Source organism: Diadema antillarum, unplaced genomic scaffold (assembly GCF_040938485.1).
Source record: "Diadema antillarum isolate AM-2024a unplaced genomic scaffold, OU_Dant_1.0 seq00000320_RagTag, whole genome shotgun sequence".
Taxonomy (NCBI): Eukaryota; Metazoa; Echinodermata; class Echinoidea; order Diadematoida; family Diadematidae; genus Diadema; species Diadema antillarum.
The window spans coordinates 376,264-404,245 of record NW_027271339.1 but is presented as its reverse complement, the minus strand read 5'-3'; the positions used below and the strand labels follow the sequence as shown (position 1 = coordinate 404,245).

General features: G+C 37.0%; 1 protein-coding gene across 1 annotated transcript in view; it reads left to right on the top strand.

The window, feature by feature from the left end:
- The first annotated feature begins 1,098 nt into the window (after positions 1–1,098).
- LOC139730535 (glutathione hydrolase 1 proenzyme-like) overlaps positions 1,099–27,982 on the top strand; it is a 124,658-nt gene continuing 97,774 nt past the window's right edge. The window contains exons 1-3 of the mRNA XM_071641390.1: positions 1,099–1,118; positions 2,001–2,186; positions 2,885–2,970. Of these exons, the coding sequence (XP_071497491.1) occupies positions 1,099–1,118; positions 2,001–2,186; positions 2,885–2,970 (292 nt within the window). The remainder of the gene's footprint in view (positions 1,119–2,000; positions 2,187–2,884; positions 2,971–27,982) is intronic.

Here is a 27,982-nt window from a genome sequence, read left to right as displayed (position 1 = left end):
CAGTGACCAGAGTTTAGACATAAGTGCTGTTATCTTTGAGTGTAAAGATGGTATTGCCTCATTTGAATTGCGTGCGTGAATGCAGCAATGTACTAATTCCATTACAGTACCACTTGCTTAACAACTTCACCTATGCAAAATTCAGGCATGCTTTCCTCTTTTGTCTATCTATCTTTTGTCTTTATCTATGAGCACCCAATCCTGTATTTGTATGGTGAAGCTGCTATGTCATCATCCTTGTTCATTGTGATTTGTTATGAATTTTGAAATTATTCTTATTACTTATCCCAATCACTATAAATTCTGTAAGTGTGCACCCAGTAAAACCAATTTACAGATGTTCAATTGCACCCGTCTAAAAATCATCTGGAGTTCTCCTTGAGCTCTATCACTAGTCCGATAAGTTTGTCATTATAGAAAGACCAACAATACTCTAACAGAAAGCAAATATCCCTCCCCTAGAAGAAAAAATTGAATTAGGTTCTTATGGTCACTTACTTTATGCAAGAGAATCTACCCGAAGATTTCAATGAAACTGCATTTTAAAAGGTGTGTCTGATTACAGACAAACGGCAGAAAAGCTTTCTCTTGAAATTCGGATGTACTCTTGTTTGCTTTAATTGACACAAAGGAACAAAGGTGTCAATCCGTCTACAAACGTTTTCCCATTCTCCTTGTTTCTCTTTTTGTATGACTGACGCACTCAAATTAATTTGTCTCAATCTCAGTAATTTTACAAAGAAACGTCGCTTATGCCAAGTAAACGTGGAGATTGATACCTATAGGTAAACATGCCTGGAATAAACATTAACACCCACCAGGTCACCTGCGGTACTGCTTATCTCGATTCGAGATTTCCTCTTACGACTGACTGAATCAACATAATATCTTGTACGTGTAATGTCAGTAATTCAGTACGATGTCAACATTACGTAAGATCGTATGTGTGGCAATTATTTAAACGCAAAATCAAACAGATCCGCCTCCTTCCTTGTCCATCTCCTTCGCATACAAACTTGCCCAAGCCCTAAAAATTCAAGGTTTGTTGGATTGCTGATAGATATTTGTGACAGAACTTCTGGCTACAAGACGCCTATTATGGCCGGACCGCTTGACTCGTAAGTAGAAAACATTACCTAATTTTGTTTTGAAATACTCTTATGTTACATTCTTTTTCACTTCCAGTTGTCTGATTGTCCGTGTCACGGAGCTCATTGTGGCATTGCATGTTTACGCATTTTAATACTGGCCGCAGTGCATTTTAAAGACAATTGGCTTAAATGAAAATTGTTGAAAAAAAAATGAATATCCATCTTCGTTGCGCTGTTGTATTCTTGTATTGTCCTGCAATGTAATTTTATGGAAGGAATTGAGATCCTACTACGTCGATTTTGTTTGTTTTATTTCCATCTGAGAAGATGACTGGATAGTCCATATTCAGCTGCATTATCTGGTCTTCCATGGGGTCCAGTTGGGTGTATAAGGCGGTACCACTTCATCGGGTTAAACACCCTGCTTTTGAGATGAATAGATAAAGCCGGATCTTTAACGTGCATTAGTTGTGACTCTGTCACACATGGGGCGTCCATTTTATTCCCTATCCGAGAGTTTGCCTCTTACTAGAGGGGACGGTATGATTACACACAACATAGTTCAATGGGACTCGAACCCGGGTCCTTTGGATCGTGAGGCAGACGCGCTATCGACTGAACTAACTCACCGTCCAACCATCTTTAACCATAAGCTTTAACCGTGTAAGAAGTCATAGGTGAGTTATTGATCTTACATACAACTGTAGCTGGAAATAATTCAGAGGGACTTGCAAGGGTTATTTCAACGTCGGGCGTTTATTCAGAATACAGGGCGACTACAGCGAGAAATTATACGTGATTGAATGTTTGTTTCGCTACATGTCATCGTATCGGTCTTACTGCAGTTCCTTCTTTTCCTTTCCAATGCAATATTTTCATACTTTCTTGCTCTCAACTTGCACAACACAGGGTGAAGAAAAGGAAGCCACGGGAATTGGCGCTTGCCACACTAGCAATAATTTTGCTTGTTTTTACTGTGGTCGCCTGCCTTATATTTCCTTTGGTGATACAACCTGGACAGAAGAATGTATCTGGATACGTTTTTGAGCACGGAGCAGTAGCAGCAGACTCTGAGATATGCTCTGCAGTAGGCAGGTGAATTTCGCTACCGACGTACGATGGGGAACGGTCATTATTCTGACACCGACTATTATGCCAGATCGAGAAGGAAAATATGCTTTCCTCAATTATCCCATTTTACGTGTTTAAGTTATTGATAGAGACTAAACATCACGTTCACACAATAGTAGTCCAAGCTTTATGAGGGAAATGTTTGAATAGAATCTTTCGTTTCTAATGGCATGCCAAGAAACTATGTGAAGAGATCCGTAATATCTTTGGCCAATGATGTATATACACAGATCGTTGGTTTGGGAAATTGGAAATGGGGTATCATATGAACGGGTGAGTTTTGGATGGCTTGTCGGATGTAAATATGTACATACACAATCCATACCAACCACTGTAGGACCCTACTACGCAAACCAACCAACCTATTCTATTCACAAGAGACATTAAAAAAAAATCAAAAGCAGACGACTTTGAATTACTTATAGACGGCACCATAAATATATGTTAATATACAAGCCGATTAACCCCGCCCTAAAGATAAAATAAATTTCAAAGTGTAAATGATACTTAACCAAAAGTAGCGATGTATAACAAAGAAAATATTGCAAATGTAAAAGCTGTAAATGATATAGTATATGAACAATGGTTTGCCATTCATAAAGATAAAGGCGTTAACAGAGAATATGAAAAGATTATTACACATTGTCATGTCATCGTTTCAGAGACATCCTGAAGGAGGGAGGGAGTGCTGTAGACGCAGCCATCGCCGCTATGCTGTGTATTGGTGTCGTCCATCCGTCCAGCGCTGGTACGAGGCATCCATTTGTGTTTCTGTCATATCTTTATCGATTAGGCAATATATTCTTACTTGAAATCACAGAAAGTTTTTGATTTTCCGTCATATTTTTTATCGCTTAGGCAATTTATTTTTACTTGATATTACAGAAAGTTTTTGATTTTTTTTCAACGGGGGGGGGGGGGGGGAAAGAGATTTTTTAAGGCAAAGGGACTTACTGAATTTGATCGGAAACCAAAAATATGCAGCTGAGGGAATAGGGATCTATACTATCGCGTGGGATTACGCAAAATTTTGGAACTTTGATTTGATTTATTTCAATTTATTTGGTTTGGTGGTTTCCGCGTTATCATTGTACGTGTACATATTGTTGATAGTATGTTTACAAAAACATACATACGTTGTTTATGCAGCGTTGTACAGCAAGTGTATGTAAGACAAGGTGCAACGGATAGTATACAATGGCTATTAAAACATACTGAAAACATAAGTTACTGCATATATACCGTAGTATGTTTGTGGGTTTTGTTTTATTTTTTTACGATAATGCAGAGGCGGATCCAGGAATTCCGTAAAGGGGAGGCGCCTTTACAAAATCAATGGGGGCACATGCGCCACCCATTTTTTCTTTTTATTTCATTTGTTTTAGGGGGAAAAAAAGAGGGGGAGCGCACCTCCGGATCCGCTACTGTTAATGTGCTCATTGGGACATAGTACTTTAGCTTATGAAGCATACCTACATTGCTGGAAAGATTATGTTGCGCATGAAGATTCCTTTTTAAAATGTCAGTTATACAAATCCCAAGATATTTAGATACGTAGTTCATGTTCTACAAACAAAGATATACGGCAAAGCTACTTCTACACTTTGAAATATGTTTTAGTGGAAATTGTAAAAGACAAATTGATTCATGTCTTGACGCGAGATGAAATGAAGATAATTTTCCTCTGCCATTTATTTTTCTACTCCATATAGACCATGAAACAAATTACCTTTTAATTATTTGTCGTTGATTCTATGCATTCTCGCGCAAAGATCTGATTTCTTGGATCTCTGCTACGATTTTGTCTCAGTCCTCCACATTTTTTTTTCTAGCATAGTTTAATTTTACTGGTTTCTGGAGTACTGCACATGCACTTTGAGATGACCTGACCTGGACAGCTGTACCCGGTAGAGTTGTTCAGAGAAATACTAATTAGCGTGAGCATCAAACATATTTAACATGTAACCAGCAACGTCTAAATTAAAACAGATTAAAACAAAACAAAATAAAACAAAACAAAACAAAACAGTCATTCAACAACAGGACCATATTCTGGAGATGTTTCAGGGCATGAGTGAGCTATATGCCCACCGTGAAGAGCTGGGACTATGCAGCTTAAGAACCACAATGTCTAATGTGTGTGTATATATATCACCATGCATTAATTTACTGTGGTCATCCCACGAGACCGCCACCCACGAGTATTACGGCCCACGAGACCGATATAGAAAATAGATTCATGATTCATAGAGCCCACCCCTTATGGAACAAACATAGTGTTACCACAGTGTGTTCACATAGTTGACTATGCGTAAACAATGTGTTAACCATGTGGTCACAGCGTTGTCACAGTGTGGTATTTGAGATCACATAGTGTACCACATAATTGGCATACCGAACACAGAGTGGCACACATATACCAGTGTGGCATAGTGTTATGACAGTGTATTCACATAGTTGACTATGTGTAAACAATGTGCTAACCATGCGGTCACAGCGTTGTCACGGCGTGGGATTTGAGATCACATAGTGTACCACATTATTGGCATACTGAACATAGAGTGGCACACATATACCACAGTGTGGTATGTATCGAACTATGTGTAAACCCTGTGTTCATAATGCTACCACAGTCTGGTATTTCAGTTTAAGTGGTTTCACACATAATCCCCACATAGATGACATACTGAACACACTGTGAATCATGTTTGACACAGTGGTATATTTTGAACTATGTGTACACTCTGTGTTGATAGTGTTTTCAGAGATTTCAGATCATTCATTTACCACATAATCCACACAGACTTGGTATACCGGACACTGTGACTTGTGCTTACCCTAGTGGGATATATTGAACTATGTGTAAACCCTGTGCTCGGTGTTGTCACTTTGTGGTTTTCAGATCATTCACCTACATCATCTCCACGTACTTGGCATACTGAACACACAGTGTGATATACATAGAAATATGTGTAGTCCTGTGTCCATAATGTTGTTACACAGTGTGATTTCAGATTATTGATTTAACACAATAATATCCACATACTTGTTGTTGTGGTGTATATTGAACTTTGCTATAGTACTGTCAGTATGGGAATTCAGATCTTGTACTACCACATGGCATGTTAATCCTTATAAAACCAGGCTATTTTTGGTTTTATTGGGGGGAGGGGGGAGAGAATTTTACCAGTGTGGTCAAAGGATTCAAGTATTGTTGTTTATTAATACAAAATGTACATGTATGTATCAAATCAAAAGAATATACCTCATCACTACATTTACTCCCAAGAGATTTTATTCAAGTTTGTAAAGCAACTTAACTGGTCTTATTATCCAATGAAGTAACAAACCAATAACTTATAGCTGGACAATGTACAACACAATTTAAGTACACGGTAGTTGCAAATGTTCAACACTTATTTATTTTTCTAATTTCAGTTGATACCTTTCAAATTTCAAATACTGGCATGAAACAACAGATTCATTTAATGTGAGAATATGACCTGTACATGTCATTTATCCAACCTTCAGATGAATAAATCATGCATTTAATGTTGTGTTAATACTGTTTGCGGATGCATAACATCAAACACCAGAAATGATATAATACTAGGAGTATCTGTAGTTGTGAAAAGAGAACAAAAAGTGACATGTTATAACTTCCTTGTTTCTCTCAAAAATCACATGCTTTCCTATGATTTCACCAGGAGGTATTGCATACAATCTATTGGTCAAACGTTTCACTACTCTGATGTGTCCAGCATCAGCATGGCTCTTCCTGTCTCTATTCTTTACAAATGGGCCATCATGTTCTACATACTTAATGAGAGCAAAGGCATCACTATCATCTTCCAAAACCACAAAACCATGTACAAATGCCACCTGACTGCCTGTTACTTGTACACAATTTCTTCTGGTAGTGTGTCGAGAATATTCAGTAGTATGGATTCAAACTATGTTTAAAACTGCTTTCTTGTACACTTTAATTACAGAAAAATGTCACAGGATATTCTTGTGGGTTTTTTTTTCCTTGACATGCTATACCACATGACTATCACAGGACAATACCACACAGCAGTACCACATATTAGTACCAACTGGAATAAAAAACAAAACAAAAACAAAGCAAAACGCATATTCCAGAATCTCATTAATAGGTAAGTTATGCTGGGAATTATGACAATTGATTTAAGCAGTATACTTAACCTGTCCTATACTCCTACAGTATTATATCTATTAAGTGGAGTGCTGAGGTACTTCATGTGGTATTTCTGTAGTGTTCCTGTGGTATTCCTGTGGTAACACTGTGGTTTTGCTGTGGTATTCCTGTGGTACAGATTTTTGCATAGCTCATGAATGTTCATAAAAAGCAACCTAAATTTTAGAAAATTCAGTGTTAAATACTTGTAAATTCGAAGTATTTATGATGGGATTCCTTTGAACTATTGTCTAATGTTTTTTATATCCAATGTCATAAATTTTGTTATGAAAAGGTAATTTCATATTCAACTAGACTTGGAATTTGTCAACACTGACAAATTAGGTGATCCGATCTATTTGGAAATATATGATTCGAGTCCTGATCCCAATAGGCATGACCATACAGGTTTCATCTGTGTTTAGGGGACATTGGCCGTGTGATGTTTGGATTCTCATTTAGAAAAGGGAGTCAGACCTGTCATCTTTGGTACCGAATTTCGTATACACTAACGAAGATACAGAATGAAGTATATTTGACCTTTGACCCCACTTTGCACAGACAAGATGGCATCAGCAAAAAGTGGTTATTTTGTGAAATGATTCTTGTAACATGGTCTTTGCCTGTGCAAAATATGGCAAAGATATGACATGTATTCACCAAGATACAGGATGAAACGTTTATGACCTTTGACCCTAATTTACATACCCAAGATGGTGTCCGATCAAGTAGTTGTTATTTATGAAATAATGTACGTGACATGAACTAAACATGTGCAAAATATGGGGGTGAGAGGGGCTGTTTTTGTTGAGTTATTGCAAAAAAAATTTGCAGAAAAAAAGAAATATCTCAATACATCGAAGATAAGCTTTAATTTCAACCAAGGTTTTGACGTAATCCCGACATCGTATGAAAAAAACGAAGGGCATATGTGCAATAGCCCAAAGTCTCAGCTACAACATATTAAAATCTGGGAAAAATTCACCGAAGCATAAGTGAGCTAGTGCTCGAAAAAGATAGTCATGTCAATTTTCATTTCCATAAAAACTGCACTTCCATAGAGATGATACGTAAACTGCTCAAATTTGACAAGGTGACATTAAATCCATTTTTACGAGGTGAAGATTTCATCCGATCAAAATTTTTTTTATTACATTTATGAAATAGCATTTAATAAGCTACAACACACTGAAATCTGGTGAAAATCGGCAAAGGATAAGTGAGATACGCTTGAGTGAACTTGAAATTTGATGACGTCATTTTGAAAATGAAAATTGAAAAACTTTTTTTAATTAAGAAATTTGATATGTTTTAATCATTTTTTCAGCATCGCCAACCCATGAAATGACATGTACAACTCATCAGCTTTCAGAATATGTAAAGAAAATGGGGGTCACCGCCCATCCTGACGAGTAAAATCGGATTAAAAATTGGCAGTTTTTTTGGCATAGTTGCACTGTATATCGCCATTGACGAGCGCACGGAATTTCAACTTTGACGGGCCCGTATGACGTCATATTGAGTCGGATTGACTTGAAACTTAGTAGAAATATTTCTTGACATTTCAGACATCCGATCAATGTGAAAAAATTGAAATTTCTATTGCATATGAGCTGTGCGTGCGTAAATGTGCGCGCGTAAGCGTCCGTCCAATTTTTTCAATTTTTCAAAAAATGCTCCAAATGGTCTGAAACGTGTGCGAAAAAATTTGAGCTCGATTGGAGCATGTAAATATTTCAACGCGCGCCTATGCGCGCGTCCTAGGGGCAGATATGAATTTTGAGAATATGAGTAGAATGCGCTTAACTTGAAATATATGTGACGTAAATTTCATTGAAAAATTCCATTCCATTAATGAGATATCAATGAGAATGTGTTTTCATATAATGACGTCATAGTGACGTCACGGTCGACTGATCACTATGATTTTATTAGATCTGTAGTCTTTGGGACATGATACATATATGATATAATTTTGAAATTGATAGGAAGAGGAACTTCTGAGCTAACCGCTGCACAACTTTTGTCCAGAAATAAAGAAAGAAGAGGAAGAACAAAGAATCAGTACAGATACAGAAGGTGATCCGAGAGGATACTCGGATCACGTAATAACAGTGTTATCTAGTCAGTAACCATGCCTCCATGCATTACAAATATTTATACACCTGATAATCATGTGGTGACAATCATGTATTGATACACCTGATGACGACTACCACAATGTTCGCAATGTGGGGCGGACAGTGTTATTGTCGTCAGGTCGTCTCATTCACAATGGTAACGGACAATGATAGCCACATTCCACACATTGTGAACGTTACTGCTTCTTTTGAAAATTGCAAGGGTTGACAAAAAGGGTCCTAAAACCATGATGCATGAACCAAAATTAAAGAATTTGGTGTTATTCTTTTGGAAAAAGAAGGGCCTTTCCAATAGTATGCAAAATGATGACATATTTGCAACAATATTGCTGAAATTAAAAATCTTAGGCGTTCCGTTCTTTTTGGGCCACCCTGTATAGTGAATACTATAGTGTGGTGGATTATGTGGTGACTACCACAGTGTAATGGACTATGTGGTTATAACCCTGTGGTCACAGTGTGTGAGACTGTGGTTTGATTTACAGTGTCTTTAATATGTGTTTTGGACCATGTGGTAACGCTATGTTGCACAGTGTGGTGATGCTGAGTTTCACACTGTGGTAAGTACAGTGTTACCACACGGCCCAAAATCACATATTAAACACATATTTAACACATGTGTTCGACACTGTTTTACACATTGTGATCCACACTGTGTTCGACACTGTGTGCCACACTGTGTTGCACACTGTGTTACATAGTGTGGTAAAACTGTGTTCTTTCCATAAAGGGACGAGTTATACAGCCCATGAGTTGGACACTAGACATATAAAGCCCATGAGTTCGACACCAGGCAAAAAAGGCTCATGAGTTCGACACTATGCAAAAGAGGCCCACAAGACCGACACTGCATAAGAGAGGCTCACGAGACCGATACAAGGCGAACAAGGGTCGCGAAACCGACACTAAGCAAAGAAGGCCCATGAGACAGACAAAATGAACAGCGCCATCCATATGTCATCTACAAGTGTGTATCTGTACAGGGTGTTGCATTAATGTCATAAAAGGGGTAAAGGGGAAAATAACAAGAACGATGTATAGCTTACATTTTTTTAAACAATTCATTTCAATCGTCCAATAAAAAGCATTACAGGAAATTCAGTGCAGGATTTTTACATATAAATTACGAAGCATAACAAATACATTATAAACATAAATAGAGAAGAACACGAAATAATACATGATAAATAACTAAATAACCGAACATGTATGCAAAGTCAAACTGAAAAGAACAATCGTATAAAAACGCGGCATAAAAACCGACTCCATTGGCATGATGTTAAAAACTCCCAAAACCTTCCCTGTTGCTACGTTCCCAATCTCTACCCCCCCCCTCCCCATGTCAGCCCGCGATGCAATAAACTGAGACAACTCAAACCAACTCGCCTTAAAATACAACACGCACACAAAAAAAAACATACAAAAACAATATCGGTGATATTATCATCATATAAATTTCTTTCTAAATCCCACCAATATTACACATAATCACTTTACAAATTCTGACATATAATACTGATTACGAATATAATCATTGTAATATTGGCGTCAACTTGCCAGAAAAACAAATATATAAATAGACCTATAAAAGGGAGGATTAGCGGTAATGAGAAGAAAGAAAAAAAAAAGGAAAGGGAAGCATAGGTATATAACAGCTCATAAATAAAAAACTGTACTGACATTTTCTAATTGTCTGATAATTCTAATCTACATTTTTTTGATGCCTACTACTGGAAAGAGAGGATTCTAAAACCCAGGACAAGCCTGTAATGATTTTTTGAAAAAACAATTAAAACGAGCAAGCCATGGAACGATCCACACAATTTGGCATACGTCACAGGTGCTCGGTGGTGCACAACTCCGACTTTAGCAAGACGAACTACACATGTCAATTTACTGATGAAATCTCACACGAAGTACTGCAAAAGCTGTTATTTAGTAAAATTGCAATATGGAGCTGAAATAAATATGTTAAACAATATTTATTAATTTTTAAAAGGAATCTCTTCAAAAGATTTTATTTAGATAAAACTTGTGGGGAATATTCCAGATATGCAAAATGAAATTGGCATCGTTATCCGAACGTGCTGCCCATAGAAAACTGTGTGTAAGTAACGTTGCACTAACTATGCATTGATGAGCGATACATGGTTCGACAGTTCAAACTATCTAATGTAGATGAGGGCTGAGTGATTCTTAAAATCTAAATCCAAATAGAGTCAACGGCAATCACGATTTACGCCTAGTTAGAAGAAAACGGCACCCAGTACACATAGACTCTAGACTAGAACTAGGACTAGGACTACTGAGCAGTCAAGGACTGAGTAGATTCTACGCGGCAGTCCAAGTTTTGATGAATTGCACTCACTCGCCGTCGACAGCTGTACTTGCACAGCGCTAACTGGGCACAGCGTAACGTTATAGTATACATACCCCTGCTGCCAGAACTTGAAGAAAGTCCAGACGAAAGTCCAGACTCCAAGGTCTAGATCTAGACCCTTGTGCTGCAGGCACTGTTGTTCCTGTGCTGAATTTTGTAGGTAAGGTATCTGCTTTATGGATTTCCAATGTTTTTGTAGTCGAGATAAATCTCATGGTGGTCGTATTTACACCAAGGACTAACTAGTTAGATCTAACAATTAGTTTTAGTAGCACCCATACCTCGGAAGAGTGGCCTGACCACGTAGATACTATACAACACTGCCGCCGCTTCGCGATCCAAGCGCTGGTGTAGGTATAGTAGTGCTAGCGTACTTCCGTATCCATGTACATATCTCAAAATTCACTTTATCAAATTGAACCAAAATCACAGAAAATACTTTATGACTCATATCCAATTGCTCACGGTAATTGGAACCAAATCGCAAGTCCGGAAGCGTAAGTGTAGTTGTCGACTTTCCTGTCGTCGCTAAAAATAATCTGCTCTAGTACGACTAAACATGAGTGATCGCGGCGTAGGACCTACCTGCGACCTGCGCACGCACAGACTGAAGTTAGCCATCTAATATCATGAGACAAATCTTTCAAGTAATCGGGAGCAAAAAATCAATTTACAAATTATTTGTGGTAAGTTGAATGAAAGATATAGTTCCTAAATCATACAAGTCGCCACAATCATTACACTTTTGAGTTTAGTTCCCGCGTAAATTCCCCGTTCGCACAGTACTAGTCGGCTAACTTCAGTTCTAGATTGTGCAGGTCGCGTTCGCCGAGATCTCTCGCGAAGAGTGAGTTTATTTTGAGTGACGACTTAAAAGTCGCCGTCGATATTGATCCTTCCCGATTACCGATTTCGGTCCGATCCGCCTGCTAGCTAAGTTAGGCGTAAGCGTCGTCTGCTACTCGGTACGAATTAACGTACGCGTATGCGAGCGCTTGTAATCAGTGATATAGTTTGCACCTGTGACATCACGACATCCGGGCTCGTCAGCTCATTAGCATAGTTCTCACCTAAAAAGTTCCATTTTTAACATGAAATAACGGGCTAAATTGTTATGAAATTTTGATTCTGTTTGCACCACTGGTTCTTTTAGAATTAGAAGAACAACATTATTAAAAAAATTAAAAAACCGGTATAATGCCCTTTTAATTATTAGATTCCTACCCGACTGCTAGGAAGTTTTAGAGAACCAATTTTCTCTGTAACTATAATGTATGACATTTAATTGATGAAAGCTCTTTTTGTCGCAGCGATGGATCCTCGATGTGTTTGCTATCCTCCTCAAAACGGCATCTTTTTTTTAAAGGAATAAGTAGTTTCTTTCATGGATGCATTTCCTTTTTCTGAATCATAACAAATAGATATCACCTGAAAGACGTTAAGTTATTTAAGTTAAGAGGTTATTATTTAAGTTATTTTCAGTGAATTCATACTATATCCACACTTTCGCTGATTACTATGCGCCTTCCAGATCATGTCAAGCAGATGTGCGCTGCAACTTTGATCATTTTGTGAAATATTTTCCTGTAAAAATGATTTCCCGACTGGAGGTTTTTCTAGCAGGCTGACCATAATATGCACATCATATTATAATATATTTCTTTTTCTCTTCTTTTTTTTCCTGAGTGACTGTATGTAGGAGGGACAACACGTTTTCGGGGATAAATTCTACTACTCCTAAAAAGAGAAAAATACATAAAAATGGACGTCGAAAGTACAATACTTTATTTCATAAAGAACTGTTATGAACTACACAACAAAATTATTGTAATAAGGCAATAACTAATTATCAAAGAATTTTTATATCAACTGCAGTCACATTTTCTTTGAAGATCCAAATAAACAGTAATAACCATAGCTGTGCACAGATTATTTCTATTTCTATTTTATTTTATTTATTTTCTATTTTTAGGGAGGGGGAGCAAGAATACCTAAAACTATCGAGGAGATAACACGCAAATGACGGTGTTTTGCATTTTGGGAATTCAAGTATAAAGATCTGGTGCATACTTTCAATGAATTGTATCCATTATTGCACAAACACTCACACACGCACACGCAAATAAAGATCTTGAAAATTTCAGGAGATGAGAGAGGGCAACTGACGCCGTTACACCTTCGCAACTCTTCATTCCCATTACTCATTTCTTCCTTATGCCACTATCAGGACACCCTATACAACTACGCACTCTTTATTGGTTTATAGTTGGCGCTGTTCATCCTGTCAGTCTCGTGAACCTTTTTTGCTTAGTGTCGAACTCATGGGCTGTATGATTTGTGGGATATATGACTCGTGAGCTGTATGACTCGTGGGCTTTACAACTCGTGGGCCGTTTGACTCCTGAGTGTCGGTCTCGTGACGTGCACCAAATGTATTTACCCTGGCCCTTCACTAAAACTATTGAAACCTCTGGAGAGAAATATCTTTATCTCTCTGCTCGTTTTCTTAATGCCAATTCTACCCAAGAGCCAATTGATTTGCCTTTCAAGAATACAGACAGACCAAGGCATCCCTTTCCTGGATACCAGGTATGGAGACATATCATTAGACCGATTTACTAGCTTTTTTTATCTTGCGAGGCCAAAGTCCAGTGACCTTTGATACCGCGACTTCTCTACATAATTACTGAACTGCGTGTATGCCAGACTCGTATCGGTAGTCTTCATTCAGCAGTTTGTCAGTTTGTCAACGCAATTGCTGAGGTCTACTGGGATTGGATTATTTCTCTATCTAAATCATTCCAAAATTTAGGTCCTGCAGTACTTATTGTTTTTAAAGCAGATACGGTCCGTACAGGAGAGAGATGAAAAGAATCTTTTTGTCTCGTAGGGTAAGAATGGACTTACAAACATCGAAGAAAACATATCGGGAAGACCACCTGAGACCACCGATACATAGATGATCCGATATTGAAATAATATAAATCCTGGATCTTAAGTGCTCTACTGAAAAAAAAAATAAGGCATTAGTGTGTTCCAGAAATGTAGCGAAGTTAATTGTCCGTATGGCTCTTTTCTGTATCAATAATAAAGAATTCTGTCTAGTTGTACAGCAGTTTCCCCATGCCAGGATTCCATAACCTATATAGGGCAATAAAAGAGTAGAATACAGTGAATGCAGAACATGCTTAGGAAAATACTGCTTTAACTTATACATAACACCTACATTTTTGATGATAATTCAGGCGGAGAATCAACATAAACTTTCCATATCAACTTACAATCAATATAAAGACCAAGGAATCGTACATATTCAATCTGATTCAATTCCACGTCCTTTACGAACAACTTGCCCGGTAAAATATTGATTATATTGCTACACTGTAAAAACATCGGTGTTAGATTTAACACCACGGGTGTTAAATCTAACACCAATCAAACTTCAATAGAGGACCACACCCACAGGTGTAGAAAATGCACTGTGATGGTGTTGAAAAGTGTTCACATTTGACACTGTATCTGGTGTTATTTTGACACTGTACTGGTGTTAATTCAAAAATGACACCACATGGTGTTGATTTGATATTTGTTGGTGTTAATATCAATGGTTTAACACCCGTCCAGCTTCAATAAGAGACCACACCAGCTGGTGTTACTGTGGTGTAAATTTATTTTCACATTTTTTCAAAAATCGAGTATTTCAATGTAAAATTCTTGATCGTCTTGTTTAAATTAAAAATCAACAAGAAGTGCAGTTACTAAGAAACTCTTCAAAAAACAGTTTAAAAATTGGAAATGACACCCGGAGGTGTTTATCTAACACCATAAATGAGCACCGAAAATTTAACACCAGCTCGGTGTTCACTATTTAACACCGGACTTTTTGCAGTGTAAAAACCATAAATTTTGTCTTAATCAAATTCAATGACAATTTTTTTTTCAATTTCAATGTTTTATTTCATTTTTCGACAAAAAATATATGAACATCACTTTTTTGATAACAGAAATTAAGGTGCGTAAAGTATAACATGAAAGAATGTATATACAATGATTGTACCACCTTATAATAATTATACACTATCATATAACTCAAGTGACTAGAAGTAATTATACAGTATGCAAAATTCGAAAAATGGAGGGACCCACTAAAAAGACAAAGCTTGTAGATTGTGGGCCCCTCAGAGGAAAAACATCAGTTGAGAAAAAAAGTAATAGTCTGGAAGCCCACTAGAAAGATAGATCAACAAAAGCAGACAGATATACAAACAAATAAACATGAAATGAGACTGGAGTAGGCGTAACAATACAATGGAGAGTTGACTATGAGACGAGACAAAATGAGGCAAAGCTAACATAATAGAAGAGAACAGAACATACAAAAACGTTCTACAGACAGCGATCTCGTAAGAAGTATGTCGAGAAGGTGAGAAAAAGTGACGCAAGAAAGAACAGGGCAATAGACATGCCTATGATCGGAGAAATATCGTAGCATTATATGAATGTAGTATACAAGAGCTAAAGTATACTTGGCAATCAATATGTGAAAACGTAGGTTCTTAGAAAAGAAGTTATAACACCTGGATAATTCTATTCAGTAGAATAAGATTGCAACAAAGAAACTTTCAATTTCCTCTTAAATGAATATATTGAGGGGGCATTTTTAATATCAGGATGCATGGAATTCCAATAGCTCGGGCCAGTGTAAACAAATGTGTTCTTTGCTAAAATCGTACGGAAAAGAGGTAAATGATATTCGTTAGAGCGTCGAGTTGGATATTCATGAAATGACTGATTTTTTAGGAACATGGAATGGAAAACATCAGGAAGAAGGTTATTGTTGTACATATACATAAACTGACCTAAACTGAATAAAAACAAATCTCTAAATTTTAACAACTTATTAGAGGCAAACAGTGCATCTGTATGAGAACGTATGGGAGAATAACAAATGACACGAAGAGCTTTCTTTTGCAAAAGGAACACTCTATCCAACAGATTTTGGTGCGTGTTGCCCCAGACTAAAAGTCCATAATTAAGGTAAGGCAATATCAATGAGGAGTATAACATAAGTACTGATTTTTTAGGTAAACACAATTTTAGTCTATTAATAACTCCTATATTACGTGAAATTATATTACAAATATAATCGATATGCAATTTCCAAGAAAGTTTCTCATCTAAAATAACCCCAAGGAATTTAAAATGTGAAATTCTTTCCAAAGAAGTGTCATCCAAAACTATGTCAGTACTTAAAGTGCCAACAGTATTACTAAAAAGCTTATATTTCGTTTTCTGAACATTCAAAGATAGCTTATTAGCTCTGACCCAGTTTGTTACTTTCTTCAACTCGCTATTAACTTTTCGTACAAGAACATCAATATCGCTATGAACTAGAAATACATTAGTATCGTCAGCAAAATGAATGAAAGAAAGAGCTTCAGATACTTGACAAAAATCATTGATATAAATAATGAATAACAATGGCCCTAACAGACTTCCCTGAGGAACCCCACATTTAACTTCTCTGATCACCGAGTTATCATTTTTGATTGTAACAAACTGTCTTCTATTGGATAAATAACTCTTGAACCACTCCAAGGCCTTCCCACGTATTCCATAATGTGATAACTTGTAAAGCAATATATCATGATTAATTGTATCAAAGGCCTTGGAGAAGTCCAAGAAAATGCTAATCAAATGAGAGTGGTCATCAATTGCACGAGCCACTCGTTCAACAAAACTTAAGAGAGCATGACTGGTACTGTGCTTCTCACGAAAACCAAACTGAGAATTTGAAAATATTTTATATCGTTTCAGAAAATTAGTCATTCTCTTATAAATAAGTTTTTCCAGAACTTTAGACAAAGAAGATAATAATGAAATTGGACGATAATTACTGGTATCAAGTTTATCGCCTTTTTTGAATATTGGAATTACTTTTGCCAGTTTCATTTTTTCAGGGAATACGCCCTGGGATATTGACAAATTAAATATATGAGCAAGAGGATCAGCGATCGAAGATATAACACCTTTTAAAATAACATTATCAATCTCATCATAACCAGAACTTCGTTTATTCTTTAAAGAAAATGCCATGTCAATTATTTCATATCTATTAGTAGGAGTAAAAAATATAGAGTTGGGATTAAACTGTCCTAAGAATTCAGTGAAATGGTTCTGAGTTGCAGGAATATTTTGAGCAATTGTTTCACCAATTTCTGAAAAGAAGGAATTAAAAGCATTTGCAATGTGAACAGAATCATGAATTATTTCATCATTCATCTTAATGTTATCAATATCTGAATTTTTACTTGCAACATTCATGGCCTGTTTTAAAACCTTCCAAGTACTTTTTATATCAAACTTATATTTCAATAATAACTTTGAATAATATCTTTTCTTTTCAGATCGTAGAATCATTGTTAAAGTATTTTTATAAGATGTGTATTTATTCTTAGATAAATCATTCCTTTCCATTTTGTATTTATAGTATAATCGATTTTTCCTGTTGATAGAACGGAGAATTGATTTTGAGATCCACGGTAATCTGGGTGTCTTTTTGTAATCTGATTTATTCTTTTGTTTTGGAATTATTTCATCCAAATGGTGATTAAAAATTTCCGTAAAATGGTTAAAAGACAAATTAATATCATCACTTTCTAAAACTCTCGACCAGTCAGTATTATCCAGGGCCGCGTCCAGACTAGCAAGCTTTTCAGGCGACACTCTGCGACTAAATAAGGGAAATACAGAAGGTTTGACAATATTAGCTATTGTCTTAAGAGGAAAGTGAGTCATAATTGGAAAATGATCAGTCATATCTGACAGAATTATAAAAGAATCTGGGAGGGGTAAAACATTACAAAAGGAGTTGTCAATAAGGGTAGCAGAGTGATCTGTAACACGTGTGGGTTTTGAAATAAGCGGAAGAAAGGAAGAAGACAAACATGTTTGAAGAAACTCGCTTGAGATATTATCACTGTCCAATTTCAACAGATCAATATTAAAGTCACCAAGTAAAAAACAGTCCTTATTTTGAAAAACCGGGGATTGTGTCAAATCTGAAAGATAAATACAAAAATCTTTGAAGCTTGAATTTGGTGGTCTGTTCAATATGCCGACAACGATATTTCTATTTCCTGGAATACAAATTTCAATAAAAAGAGATTCAACAGAACTATCCATTCTAGAAATATCATCAAGAACAGTACATTCAAAAGTACGTGATACATACAACGCTACACCTCCACCACTCCTATTATCTGGCCTGTTATTGAAAAACATGTTATACCCATCTATTGCAAAAGAATTTCGAGAATTAGAAGTTAACCAGGTTTCACATAATCCCATAACTGAAAATGGTTGATTTGTATCAGATTCCAGCAGAAATTTAAAGTCCTCAAAATGTTTGTTTATGATCCTTATGTTCAAATGCAACAAAGAAAAGGTGTCTTTATTAGCCTGAATCCATGTAAATACTGACTTTAATTCAGTATTAATGGTATTCAGTGAAACATGAGGTTTCGATTCGAATAAAAAATGCATGTGTCCTCGGCAAAGAGTAGAAAATAGAACATTCATATAACGAATAAACTGTAGAGGACCTAGAAAGAGATCCTTGCGGTACCCCACAAGTTATAGGCTGTGAACTGGATACATGGCTATTCAAACTAACAAACCGAGTACTTCCAGTAAGATAACTTCTAAACCAATCCAAGGCCCTTCCCGTAGTGTTGTAATTTGTGTAATAATAGTTCATGGTTGATTGTGTCAAAGGCCTCGGAGTAGTCGAGAAAGATACCTACTGTGTGACACTTGGCATCGATCGCTTTGGTAATTTTCTTAACATTAGTAAAATAGCATGAATTGTGGAATGCTTTTTACGAAATCTAAATTTACTATCATCTATACATTACAGTCGTTTAAGAATCGGAACACACGTGTATACACAATCTTTTCAAGTAATTTAGAAAAGGAAGTTAATGACGATATTGGTCGATAATTTCCCAGTTCATCCACTCTGTCCTTTTCATATATCGGGATAACTTTAGCGATTTTCATCCTTGTAGGCACAACACCATTCGTTAATGACAAATTGAATATGTGGGCGAGAGGTACAACAATTTCATGTACAATATATTTCAGAAGATAATTAGAAATTCCAACATAACCAGTACTTTTTTCAGCTTTAAGATTATTTACGATATCAACAATTTCGTATTTTGATACAGGCATAAAAGGCAAAGATTGATTATTGCGATGACTTGAATACGTAGAAAACGGTATATCCGTTTCCGAAATTGCAGTAGCTAATTTGGGTCTAACATCAACAAAATATGAATTAAACGCTTCAGAGACTTCATTATCATCTCTTAACTCAATATCATTTAAAAAAATCTTATGAATATCTTATGAATATCTGATTTATTTGGTTTCTTCCGAAGAACATTATTAATAAATTTCCACGTGGATTTAATGTCCTTCTTATGGAGAAGAAGCAGTAAAGAAAAATATTTCTTTTTTGCCTCTCGCAACACAGAAGTAATAACATTGCGATACCTAGTATATTTGCTTTTAGCCGCATCAGTTTTTTGAGACTTGAATGTAAAAAAAAAACTTATTTTTCCTATTGATAGACCTCAACAAAGATTTCGATATCAAGGGGGATCGTGGTATCTTTTTATAATTTGATGTAGATTGTAGTCAAATGAAAAGAGAAAAGAGAGGCGATCAGATGAACAAACTTATCATATGCGTCATTAGGCTCACTTTCATTGAGAACCACTAAAAAATCAATACTTAACAGGCTTTCCTTAAATCTTGCAATATTTTGTTCAGACATAACACGAAATGTAGAATTTATTTCCCAAGTTGCAGGCTGAAAACGATTTAGTATAAATGGACTGGAAGCAAACACTGGGAAATGATCAGACATATCCGGAACTACTATACCTTGGTCAGTTAGATGATGAATACTGGTGAACATATTATCAATGATTGTAATACGCTGAATCAAATATTCTGATAGGTTTGGTTATACGCGACGTAAGAGTATATGAGAACAAAGTGTCTACAAATTACTGGCAATAGGGATTTTCGTGATACTGCAGTAAATCAAAATTAAAATCCCCAATCAAAAAGCAATGTTTATTATTCAAAGACTCAGAATTCAGTACGGAATTCAATACATCAAAAGAAGCAGTATGATTACAATTTAGTGGTCTATAAATCTCACCTATCAAAATATTATTTCCAGCAGGTATGTCGATTTCAATAAAAAATACTTTCAAAGTCTTCAGTCATATGACATAAATTCTAAATCAAATCAAAATTGAATCCATTCTTAACATAAAGAGACACACCCCTTCCATGTTTACTCACTGTATTATTATACACAAGAAAATGTCCATCCAAATGAACAAGTGGAAGTGACACGTCATGGACAACCACGTTTCGCATAAACCTATAACAGAAAAATCCGCATTGAGTAAATTTAAAAATGTCTTCAGTTGGTCAAGATTCTTACACAGACTTCGTATATTGAAATGAAAAATAGAAAAGTTATTATCCATCTTGAAAAAAAAATCAGGTGTACATATGTCCTGAGGTGAAATATAATCGGAACCTCTACATCGCAGTAATGAATCATTCTCATCATAAGATTAGTCAAATTCGCGAGTTTGTGTATTCAACTTTTTTTATAACATTGGAATCAGAGATCTCATTACCATCACCATAATAATGCATATCCATACGACTGGTCAACAGGTCACTGCTCTCTCCATTAGTTATCATAATGGAGGAGTCAAACTTCGGATTTGAAAGACATTCAAGATAGATGAACCAGGGAAACAGAGCTGAGTAAAGTACCTCGCCAGATGACAAAGAAACGTGTGTGTGTAATTACATAACAAATGGCGTATATGGAATAACTCGCTCGGGTGACTCACGCATACCGCTGGGGATGATTGACCTTGCATATGCATAGCACTTGATGCATTACAGACTGAGCCAAATGGGTAAATGACATAACTGAATTCACGGACATGTTTTGACAGGAACTGAAACATTGATAGGAATGTGAACTTGAACATCGTTTCAAAAACGGCTACGAGACACAGCAGTAAGTGCATCATATGTATGCATTGGGCCGGATGCATAAACGCTAGCAATTGCTTGTGCTAGCCTTTTACTCGAATCCGTACGCATAAAAACAAGCAATTGCTTGTGAGCAGAAGCTTTTGCTAGCAAGCACAAGCAATTGCTTGCTGCCCGCAAGCAATTGCTTAGAGACCAATCATTTGCTTAAAAACGTATGCATAAAACATACCTTTTACTAGTTCTTGCTAGCAATTGCCTACGCTTTTCCAAGCTCTGTAAAATGAGCTTGAGCTTTTGCTTATCTGGAACGTTCCCTTTTAAGTATGATTTTCATATTCATGGAAGAAAGACCACACTTGTGAAGGAGTGGTATAAATCCACAAGAAATTACTCATAAGTAGAGTAAGAAATTTTTAATTTCAACAACGGGAATGTCCAGTGGTTAGCATGCAAAATGTAATAAAAAACATGTAGGATGTCTGACTTCGGTGGAGAGCAAGGAGACCTATCTCCACGTGCGATCTGGCAGATCCGGGCAATTGCAAGCAGTGATGGGAATCAGCCAGTAATGCGTGTGTGTGTGTAGTTGTGTGTGCGACTGTGTGTGCATTTATGAGTGTCACTTCATAGCTCTTCTGCTATGTCAGGAAATGTTTCCGCACACACATGCTCTTTCAAATACCTGCTGCCACACTCGTCTTTGTTCTTGTGTTCGCACAGGCGTGACGTCCCTTTTGTTGAAAACGCCAGCAATTGCTTGTGCGGGACAAGCAAAAGGTAAAAGCACCAGCAAAAGGTTATGCATATGGATTTAAGCAATTGCTTGAGCTAGACCTTTTGCTAGACGAGCTTGTGCTTTTGCTTGAAGCAATTGCTTACAAGCAATTGCTTGTTTTATGCATTCGGCCCATTGCAAAGAATCTATTCCACGACATTACTGACAGGATGAATAGCGCCACCTATAGACCAATTCATTATATAGGGTGTCCACATAATGGCATAAGGAAGATATGAGAGATGGAAAAGGAGAGTTGCTAGGGTCTTACCCTGTCAGTTGCCCTCCCTCACCTCCTGAAATGTTCAAGATCTTTAATTGTATTTGCGCGTGTGAGTGTTTGTGAAAAATATACAAAATCCAGTTAAAGGGTGCATCAGATCTTTGCACATTAATCTAAAATGCCAAAACATCCTCGTTTCCCTTCCACAAAAATATACACTTACTTAGAAAAAGATAAGAAAATTATGTGGACATTCTGATCAACCAACTAGAAAAATACCTAGCTGTGAAATGAAGTTTACAAGGAAATATTTCACAAAATGGTCAATGTTACAGTGCACACCTGCTTCACCTGAATAGTATACATTCACAGAAAATAACGTTATCGTCAATTAAGGTAGCGTTAAGGATTCGGAAAAAGAAGATGCATCCATGAAAACAGCTATTTTATTTCATAAAAAACCCTGAGTGTATGGCTTGATTCTCGTTTAAACATGGAGAAGCATATTTTATTTTTATTTCATTTTATTGAAACATATTTATTTAGGATTGCTTGATCAGCATGAGCTGTTTTTCATCAAGGTCCTGAGATAAAACATAGAAATACAAACAAAAATTCAGTATAAGAATCCAAATCAGCTGCAGTAATTGAAATATCAAATCAGATAAATAGCTAATTATCAACAACATGAAATTGATATTTTCACATTCATTTGTTCAAAGAGAAAGACAAAGAAAAAAAAAATCTGAACCTAGCATCAGAAAACATATTAGCATAAATGCCGGCATACATGTCACTCTTTTCAGAGGGAGTAATACGCAATTCAGCTCGCACAGTCATGAGCACACATATCCACCCACTTTCACACACACTCACACACGCACATACACACACACACACACACACGCACATTCAAACACACACTCTCTCTCTCTCACACACACACACACACACAAACTTGTATCGGCATTCAAACCGATGACTCAGGAAAAAAAATCTATTGAATTACCTCACAACTTCCATTGACGGAATAAAGCGCATCGATTGTTGACAACTGATGACCTATTGAATTCCAAGTGGTGACGGTTTGTTCTCTTTTTAAGAGGTCACCAGTTAGAATACCAATACATGAACACACACACACACACACACACCAGAGAATAATCATAAGATTCACGAGCATAAGAAACATTATAATATTCCCTCGCAGTCTCTCGCAGAAAGAGGTTACCAAAAAAGCCCCCAAAATCAACGATTTTCAATACTGGAATAAAAGTAAGAGGAAAGATTATCTGCAGCTGAGATGGTCACAACAACATGTACACATTACAGAAAATATAACTGCTTATCTATATACACGCTTAAAATTCCGCACAGTCCGTGCATCTTGTAAAGTGTCTGGTAGTGAATTCCATACTTGTGCTACTGAGAAACGAAAACACTTCTTGAAACATGCAAGATTTGGTTTTGGAATGACCACATTGAGTGAGTCGGCTGAACGAGTGTTATGAGAATGCCTGTCACAGACCATTTCATTAAACAAACTGCAAACGTATAAATCACTGGTGCAGCAATCTGCAAAAGCGTTGCATCCATTTCTAACACATCCATACTACTATCTGTTGGTAAATTCGATAATAATGTAAAGATTCTATTTGAATTGATACTATCGAAATGAAAAGAATGAATGCACTGCTGGTGACACCATTTAAAAACATCGTCTTGAAAAGATCTGGATATTGTTTCACCAACATTAACAAAAAACCTGTTTAATATATCACCATCAAGATCACCAGGTATAATAGACATATGCTTATTATCACCTCGAATTCTATTCAATTCCTTCCATAATTCTTTACTATTTTTACAATACTTTCGAGTGACATTATCAAAGTGCAATTTCTTGCTCAATCTTATTTCTTCAGATAACTTATTTCTAACCTGCCAATACTCTGACAAGCTTAATTTTTGATAACATGAATCGGACTTCATCCAGTTTATCAAACAAACTTCGTACATTTATGTGACCAAGTTTTAACCCCTTACATTTTGATAAGTTAGCATAGCATTTACTATACTCATCAGTGAAATCATCATTATTATCTTTGAGATTAATTGTTTTCCCTTCTAATACCTGAGTGGGGATGCGTACAGAGTCAGCGTTATCTTTAATGGCTCTCTCTTCTTGGCCAAGGACCTAGAATTGGCAGAACTTTTCCTTACGGCCGTAGTTTGCACATTTCCGACATTGCAGCTGATAGGTGTGTCTGCATGACAAGGCACGATGATTTGGTTTACCGCACTTTTCGCACCCTATGAGGTAGTATGGGCTCCCGTGACTTAATGGCGGACCAAAGTTTGGCATAAATGGGTACTCACCGCGAATCGGGGGTGGGGCTTGCAAAACGGAAGCATAGCTTGGCATGTATCGCAGATGTTGATGGGGTGCATTGAAGACCATGGGGGTGTTTCATAAAGCTGTTCTTAAAGTTACAAACAACTTACGAGCGACTGGTGATCAGTTGTGATGTGCTATACTTATCAGAATTTCAATAATTCAGCACAAGAACTGATCACCAGTCGCTCGTAAGTCATTCGTAACTTTAAGAACAGCTTTATGAAACACCCCCATGTGTGGTGGAATTCGTGATGTCGCCGTTCTCGTATGGTTGGTTGAGAGGTCGGCCGAATTGGTGTTGATCACTGGCATCTCTTTGTAGAGCAAGTGGGTGTGTCTGATGACTGGAAAGATTCGGTGGTTGAAGTGATGCTGGTTCAGATAGTAATTGTTGTTGTTGTGTAATTGTGGATGACGTCCGGACACTGGGTGAGGATGCTGAGGCCGAGTTCTAGTTGGTGGGTGCAGTGAAGATGATGATGTTTGGCGTGTGTTCGATCTGCCTTGGGATGAATGGGGGAGATGCGATGTTGTAGTAGATGCATCACTACGTGGGGTGTCAAGTAGAGCTTCCACGGCATGTTGGACTTTCTTCAAGTCCATTGAAAGCTGGTCTACTCGCTGATTGATGCATTTGCAGCGCATACAAATCCGTTCATTGGCATCACACCGTAGATCACAAAGCTGGCATTGATTCCGCGGAGAGCCATTGTCCTCACTTTCATTGACTGCGTTCTCCTCGGGATTGAATTGAATTGAATTGATTGTTTAATTGTCCACAATGCGAATATGGAAATGCGCCTTCCATCAGCGATACATACAAGAGATACAGATAACAATTATTCAAAGAACAACATATGCGTCACAGATTACAAATAACATGAAACATAAATATTTTGCAATACTTGTTGCAGAAAATAAAATGATAACCGTTATATTCATAATACATATTACATATATCTCATTCAATTCATTAATTTAAATAAATTACATTTATCATTCTCAATAGAGTCATTGTGAAGGGTCGATGTGTCAGAGTCGTCACTGGTGTCGTTTGAAACCCTCGAGATAACAAAATGGCGGCAAATTTCAAGGTACAGGTTAGGGTACACTTGCGTTAGTTCCCAAAGATAGAAGTCAGTTCCGTTCAGCCCTTCAGGCACAGTTTTGTGGGCAGTTTTTATGAGGGCAAGGGCATACAAGATACTGTCATTTGTAATACTTTTCGGCAGTTTATACTTGAAGGCTTTACTTCCCGGGTTACCTTTGTATCTGTTGGTTCTTACACCAGCTGCCATGGATGGGACTGATGCACTGGTTGACGAATGTAAGTTCCAGGTACACACCGGATATGACACCACAAAGTTGTATATAATGTCCTCCAATTGTCTTCGAAAAGTTGATAAGATACAGTTCAGACACAAATCATTGACATCAGCTATTCACCTCCGACCTTGGCATGTAAATCTGAGATTTACAGATCCTGATTCTTGGGGACATTTTCTCAGCCCGTAAGCACAAGACTCTCAAATAAAACAGATAAAAGTATAGTGGTTTTTTTTTGTTATATCGACCACATGCAAGTCTGCTTTTTATATGTTGCATAACTTGCGTCACATTCGTAGATATTTGAGCCAGGAAGACGCTGAAACACGTATTCACGCATTCATTAGCAGTAGGCTTGATTACTGTAATGGGCTATTGTTTGGCTTACCAGATTCACAGATAACCAAGCTTCAGCGTGTTCAGAATGCATGTGCGAGACTTGTGTCCAGTTCGTCAAAATTTTCATAAATTACACCCGTTTTGATGAAGTTACATTGGTGGCCAGTAAGGCAGAGAATTGTATTTAAAATCTTTGTTACTTCTTTATAAAGTACTGCATGGTCAAGCACCTGGTTATTTATCAGAATTGATATCAATGAAATCACATTCATATTCTTATAATTTATGAAGTACACAGGATAAGTTGCTTCTAAAGCAACCTCACTTAAAAACAAAAGTAACTTTGGGGGATTGTGCCTTCAGTTGTGCTGCCTCAAAATCTTTGGAATAAATTACCTGAGAAAATGAGGAAGGCCCCATCACTTGCTGTCTTCAAATCTTTGTTGAAGACTTTTTTTCAGAAGCCTTTGATTAATTTGTTGCCTATTTTTGTGTGTCTAATCAGTAACAATGTTAGGAGCTCTGTTACATCGCAGCGCAGTAGAGTATATTTACATAGTAGCTACGCTATACAAATTTGTCTAATTATTATTATTATTATAAAAAATGTACCGTTTTGAGAATAATTAGGCTATACAAGCACAAGCCACAAACCGAGGTGAATCGCTGCGATATAAAACGTTTCCATCCATTCAATGTCACACATTATAGTTGCAGAGATTATAATATTACAAACTGAACTCTAAAACGTCTTAGCAGGCGGGTGGGATATCTAATAGGCGTACTTAACTAGTAAAGCGAGAAAGAAAAGGGGGAAAACATACATCCTGTCCATCTTGTAGCTAGAAATTGGGGGAAGTTACTAAAAATGGCACGATGGCATTATCAAAGATCTAAAATGAAACCACACAGAGTTCCTGTCCTCTTTCACTTATTCATTTTTTTTTTTTTTTTTGGTTACAATCTCTCGCTCGATAGCGTTACGAAATTGCACCCGCCAGTATGTTACTTTCCCCTTCATGGAACACCCTGTACACACTTATGACTGACATAATCATATAGATGGCGCTGTTCATCCTGTCGGTCTCGTGAGGCTTTCAGGGCCTAGTGTTGGTCTCGTGAGCCTTTATTGCGTAGTGTCGGTCTCGTGGACTTTCTTTGAGTTTTGACGGTCTTGTGAGCCTTTTCTTCGTAGTGTCAATCTCATGGGCTGTATGACTCATGGACCTATTTTTGATGTCGGTCTCGTGGACCGTGTGACTCGTGGGTGTTGGTCTCGTGGGATGACCCCTAAAAATCTACCCCGAGACTATAAATAAAAAGTTTTTCGTTAAGCCTATGATTTTCTCCAATCTGAAACTTCTAATGTCATTGTGAGATGCCTACCGTAATACAATCACCGTTAGTAAGACTTTAAAAATTATATTCATGTACATGACTCGGGGGGGGGGGGGTGTCCAATTACATTTGCCCAACCAGAGGTGTCTCTGCCGGCTCAACTTTCGTCTGTAATCTCTAGGCGGAGGATGCAGCTATTGTCTTTGTTGTTATACGCTAAATGTCTGATGCGGCGAGACTACGTACAGTGGAAGTATCCACTGTCCGCAATTTCGTCGCATCAGACGTATGGCTTAGCAAAAAGACGCATAAAACATTTAGCGTGATAGGAAAGACCATATCTGCATCCTCCGCCTATATCATAGGCTAGCTCAGCTGACAAGCAATACAGAAATGATGATGATGATCATGATAACGAAAATGATACGGAAAATTATAGTAATGATAACAATGATAATCAAAGTCACTACTTACCATCGAAATTATTTGGGTACAAAATGATACGTTTGAACCCCCTTTTTTCCCAGATCGGAGTGGATCG